The 5446-nt window shown below is 30.8% G+C and overlaps 1 protein-coding gene across 4 annotated transcripts; it reads right to left on the bottom strand.

Annotated features, from left to right (window-relative positions):
- Positions 1-1167: 1167 nt before the first annotated feature.
- Positions 1168-4485, bottom strand: LOC145041664 (common plant regulatory factor 1-like). Of its 4 annotated transcripts, none has more exons than XM_078989806.1 (12): positions 4351-4485; positions 3312-3433; positions 3153-3215; positions 2940-3035; positions 2774-2839; positions 2563-2693; positions 2443-2491; positions 2278-2326; positions 2088-2194; positions 1917-1994; positions 1715-1840; positions 1168-1628 (listed from the first exon to the last, which is right to left on the bottom strand). In XM_078989806.1, exons 2-12 carry the CDS (start codon positions 3372-3374, stop codon positions 1422-1424), a joined length of 1035 nt encoding a protein of 344 aa, XP_078845932.1. In that variant the 5' UTR covers positions 3375-3433; positions 4351-4485; the 3' UTR covers positions 1168-1421. The 4 variants fall into 4 exon arrangements, with proteins under 4 accessions (XP_078845932.1, XP_078845931.1, XP_078845934.1 ...); XM_078989805.1 differs by having other exon boundaries at positions 3312-3470; positions 4351-4480; XM_078989808.1 differs by having other exon boundaries at positions 3153-3212; positions 3312-3470; positions 4351-4480.
- Positions 4486-5446: the final 961 nt, after the last annotated feature.

Raw genomic sequence — 5446 nt, 5'->3', positions numbered from 1 at the left:
TTAACGTGTCGTGTCGACCAGTTTATTTTCGTGTCGAGTTCGTGTCGGGTTTCGGGTTACAGCTATACCTTGAAATATGTCGTGTCATGTGAGGTTAAAAGATTGAGCATGTTAAAAGAGTAACAGTTAGGTAGGCGGAGAGGAAAAACTAATAGTTTGGAGGCAGAATAGATGAAGTCATAGCAAGTTCAGATGACAAAATTAAAAGAGTAGGAGTTGGAGAGGTGGATGAAAAGGTCACGAGGATGTGAGAGTGGTAAAAAAGACTGGGTAGTTTGGGAGAGAATGGAAAAACTGAAATTAAGTCTTGATCTAGACGGCTAAGTCAATTCAACATTACAAAACGACTCAATTCGAAGGTTTTCTTTTACTTATGGTTTTGGTTTTGTATCTTTCTAATTTATTTAAATAATTCAAAAAATTTGCATATAAATAAACGGGTCATTTTCGAGTCATATTCGAGTTGAAATTCTCAACCCTAATCTTACCCGTTTAATTTTCGTGTCGTATCATATCAACCCGTTTATTTAAACGGGTTGAAATATCTTACCCAAACCCGTTTATTTCGTATCGGGTTGGGTTTCGTGTCGTGTCAATTTTTGCCACCTCTAACTACAATACATTTTTTTTTCTAGAATTTTAGCTAATATTTGCTAAGGCCGCTTTTAACCTACCACGCTACCACCGTCATCTTATCTCAAACTTGGTACTTGGCCCGTTTGAGAAAAGCAAAAGAATCCTTCCTTATAAATCAAGAAAGTTTCTAGTGTTCAAAATTCCATACAGAGACCCCACATTTGCTAATCAAACACCCACGATAATCCCCCACCTTTGAAAATAATAAGACATATATTTGATTATTCCAAGAAACACTATACAAACATGCATAAAGAAACAATTTTTGGACTTGTTAACTTTTTTTCATAATGATTTAATGATTACATATCACTATATTAGATTTGTTGTTTTTTTTACTGAATAAACAAAATAAGCCTAAACGATCATTTAAACCTTACATTCCAAAACTTTTTGCATAAGTAAAGAGTTATGTCTTAATACATTAAGCCAGGTCTTATGGCTTAACCCTTTAAGTCATTACGTCCATATTAAGTAAAAATTCTTGTTTTTGGTAATTTCCTAAACCATTCAACCAACATATCTTATACATTACACAAACCATGTATATCGATTAATATCAGGTAATTAATTACAACTTCCAAGCAAACTCTGAAAACTAAAATCACGTTTCAGTTTGCTTCACAAATTTCTAAAACCCACTCACACTTCCTGTTTAAGATAATAACATTAATTCTCTCTACTTAACCGTTAGAACTAACTCCATCACATAAATACACCCAAATTACACAATTAACTTTTAAAAATTAAAAACACAAAAGACATTAATTATAATCTTTTGTGGGTTATCCAGCCGCAACCGCGTCAGCCCTAGGACTAGCACCCAAAAGCTGACGCAACGTTGCACCAGTACCACCAGTATCAGTATCAATACCAGTATCAGAAGCAGTATCGACTTTGGAAAGAAGGTTAGCAGTGCTGAGAGACAAACCCTTTTTGTCTGGCCTTGGGTCTTCTGTGTCTTGTTCGATTTGTGACTTTTTGAGTTTTTCCTGTAACCCGAGAACCGCATTATATTCCAATTTTTCGTATTATTTAATAATAATAAAATGAGGGAATTATCGTTTTTCGCAAGTACCATTAATTTAGCATTTTGAAGCTTCAGATTTGATGAATTAACAGTTAATCGGTTAATCTCGGATTTGAGTGTCAAATTTTCACTGGTGAGAGATTCAACTCTTGTTCCAAGTTCTTCAGCTTCAGCCTGAATAATTCATTTTTTTAAATTAAAAGAATAAAATTGTATAATAATAATAATAATTAAAGAGTTTCTTTTTTACCTGTTTCCTTAAGCGAGACCTCCTGGCGGATTCACGGTTAGACTGTTTTCTTCTCTCCCTTTTCAATTCTCTCTCATTCTAGACATAAATCACAGAAAACAAAAACTTAGATTTTTTATTTTTTTAAAAAAATATATTTGGATAATTTTAAATTTACAGAAACAAAAATACCTGAAACATGGTAACATTAGGTGTAGCAACAGTAATAGTTTTCACTTTCTTTAAGCTTCCATTTCCATTGGTGGAAGGAAGTTGGTCATCAGTCTTGCCAATTTCAGCTAGTAGAATAAAAATATAATATTTTAAATAATATTTGTAACCCTAAAAATAATTTAAAAATCAAGTGGAAAATGAAACTTACAACTTGTAGATGATCCACCACAGCTTCTTTTCTGACCACTTTTAGCTCCCTAAAAGTAACATGAAAGAATTTTTAAACATCATTTACTATAAAAGAATTGTACAATTTATGTTACAACTTTTTATTTATTTATTTATTTATTTATTATTATTATTATTATTTTACCTCTGTTGTATTTCCATCACTTCCTTCACTAGAACCTTCAGTCTCCCCACTGTATAAAGATTATAAAAATTTAATCTTTAATGACTTTTAGATCTGAAAAAATATATAAAATTTGCATACCTGTGAGAGATTCCATTTTCATTCCCTATTGACATTGCTAACCCATCAAATCCTTTCAATTTCTTAATCAATCCTCGATCTGAATTCCCTGATGACTTGGCAAGAGAGTCAACATGCATAGGACTTGCAGCCTGTTTTAAATTTTATATAAAAATTTCAATGAAATTTATATAAAAAAATGTTTTAAGAGATAAATGTAATAGAAACTTACAACAGTAACTCCTGGATGTGCATAAACACCTTGTGGATAGATTGCAGCATAAGGTGGCATCATATGCTGAAGAAGAAGAAGAAGTCAACAAAAGGTCAACTGTATAATCTTCATTATTTAAGCTTCAGTATATTCAAAGAAATTAAAGAAAATAATGGTGGAATACCTGTAGTGGGCCCCACATGTAAGGTGGAGGTGTATGACCAGATGCAGCAGTTGAGTTGAAGTAAGGTGGGATAGCCATTCTTGGGCCATAGTAAGCCTGTAAATATAATGTTGAAAAGATCAATTTTTATTAGTTTCAAAAGCTTAATTTTAGTTCAGTTATAATTATTATTACTTAATTAATAATTAATAATTAATAATTAATATAATAAACCTGCATGGCTCCCCAATCAGGATACACATGACTGGTCTGTTGCTGCTGCTGCTGCTGCTGCTCCTGATCGCAAGTTAAAGTTAATTTAAAAAAAAAAAAGTTATAATTAAAATAATTGAAAATCATAATACAAGATCCGAATGTTGTTCTGCATCTTACTTGAGGAGGTGAAGAAGATGTTACTTCAGGCTTACAATTCTTTGCTTCTTCAGAGTTCGCCATGGTCAAACAAACACCTTAAGATTCCAAGATGATGTTGACCTTTCAATGATCAGAGCTATCTATAAGATTTGTTTTGTTAAATACTTGATGAGTCGGCTGCAGATGAAGCGATCATATGAATAAACAATAAGATCATGAAAATACATAGGGGAAAACTTACGTCTCCTAGGGTTAGAACGTGGTATTACTCGATCTATATTCATATCAAGTTTATCTCTTGAATTATCTAATACGTGTGTTTCAAATTGGAATCGGGTAAGAATTTGGATCGTGTTTATTCCAACTTCAATTACTCCCCCCAAACCAACCAGTTATCACTTTATAAATCTATGATCTCGATTTAAAGCGAAAAGGGGGAAAGAAAAAAGGAAAAAGAAAAGGTACAGATTGTTTGATTTGTTGTCCTTCTCCTCTGATCCACATCTGAAGACGATAAAGTAAAACAACTCACCCAGATTTACTAATCTGGCAATCTAGGATGAACTAGTAACTGATATACAAAAGAATCCTCGTATTTACACTCCAAAAAGTAAAATAGAAATTAAATATATAAAAATATTTAAAACATCAATGAAAAAAATAGTCAATACTATAATCGGAAGCTTCAAACAAGAAAGTTGGTTTATATGATTATATCTACGCAATGTTTTCAGTAATTTCAGATACTCGTTCTAATTGTAGAGTTTAAATAAAATTTAGTTCTCGCTGTGTTTATTTGCCCGAATTCTTCAGTTTGATCTCTCTGTATGCATAGATTTCTCATCAAATCCTATGCGTAAGCAACTAAAAATCGTAATTAGTGCTAAATCAACGAAAAAACAGCAGAATCCAGATGAACGAAAATTCTACTCCGAACGTTTGAAAAAACATAAAAAATCAAGTAATTATGATCGAAATTACTAAATTTGCAAGTGAATTGTGTAGCAACAAAGGGTTTAGAAGTATGGATCAAGAAAAGCTCAGAATTTAGAGATACCTGAGTTATATGAAAATCTGCTGCATTTTGTTTCTCTCTCTAAAACGAGGGAGGGAAGAAGTGTGGGCTTTTTGCAGGATGTAGAGAGGGACGAGGCAACATTCCACGTCACAATACACGTGTTCTTGGGTTATACTAAAAAATATGGAGTACAGATATTGAAAATTTTTAATCGAACTATTCAAGTAAATGCTCATTTAATCTTTTATTATTTTTTTTTTTTTAAAAAGAGAAATTGCACTAAAAATCTTTAAATTTGTCATTTTAATGGATTTATCGTAATATATATTTTTTTTTTTTAAATTCTAAACTTTCGAACTTTTTTACATTTTTGCATTTTTGCATTTATTAGGTTGTTAATAATTTTTTCTTAACCACAAATCTAATTTATTCGTAAATTATGTATAATTTCATTTATGTTGTACACGAGATTTGAATATTCTAACTCAAGAAAAAAAAATACAACATCTGGTATCGTTGAGTTAGAAGACTTTTGATCAGATTAATAATCATTTTGTTGGTAACCTTATGCTAACATGGTTTTCACGTCTTTCGTTTTTAACCGAAAATTGCTCTGACGAATTTTCCCCATCTGTTGTTTGTTGTAAAACTAGGGGATGCATTCTCGTTGGTTGCAGCAGAAACCTAGAAATGATTAAAATTGTGTTATTAGTTTTGAAATCAAATAATAAAAGTTTATGAGTTTGTATATATTCAGAGCAACTATTTTATCAATGTGTTTCACCGATTCTTCTACACTTTTAGTAGAAAATTATATTTTTTTAAAAAAAAAAACTTAGGCTTTAGAAAAATATATAAATTGTTAAACAAAAATAATGATAGCTTTTAAGTCTTTTTTAAACAAATTTGGATGTTGATGCAAAAAACTGAAGCATGTACAATATAACCTTTATAAAAGAACTACGTTTAATTTTACATACCAAAGGAATTTTTATATGAAGACGAATATGTAGAAAACTGATTTGTTATATACAACTATACATTAATAAAATCGAATATGTAAAATGAATAGGATAACAATTTTGTAACAAAACACTAATGTGTAAAAAGAAAATCTTAAAAAACAAAGATGTGA

Source organism: Lactuca saligna, chromosome 4 (genome assembly GCF_052625555.1).
Source record: "Lactuca saligna cultivar CGN05327 chromosome 4, ASM5262555v1, whole genome shotgun sequence".
NCBI lineage: Eukaryota > Viridiplantae > Streptophyta > Magnoliopsida > Asterales > Asteraceae > Lactuca > Lactuca saligna.
The sequence above is the reverse complement of the archived record's forward strand: the minus strand, read 5'-3'. Positions and strand labels throughout refer to the sequence as shown.

Excerpts from the sequence above, each read along its gene's own strand:
- LOC145041664 (XM_078989806.1), bottom strand. The coding sequence starts at position 3,374 with ATGGCGAACTCTGAAGAAGCAAAGAATTGTAAGCCTGAAGTAACATCT. Across the intron at positions 2,195-2,277 it reads TGGTGGATCATCTACAAGTT|CTGAAATTGGCAAGACTGAT; the intron begins GTAAGTTTCATT and ends TTATTCTACTAG. Across the intron at positions 1,995-2,087 it reads CTAATGTTACCATGTTTCAG|AATGAGAGAGAATTGAAAAG; the intron begins GTATTTTTGTTT and ends ATTTATGTCTAG.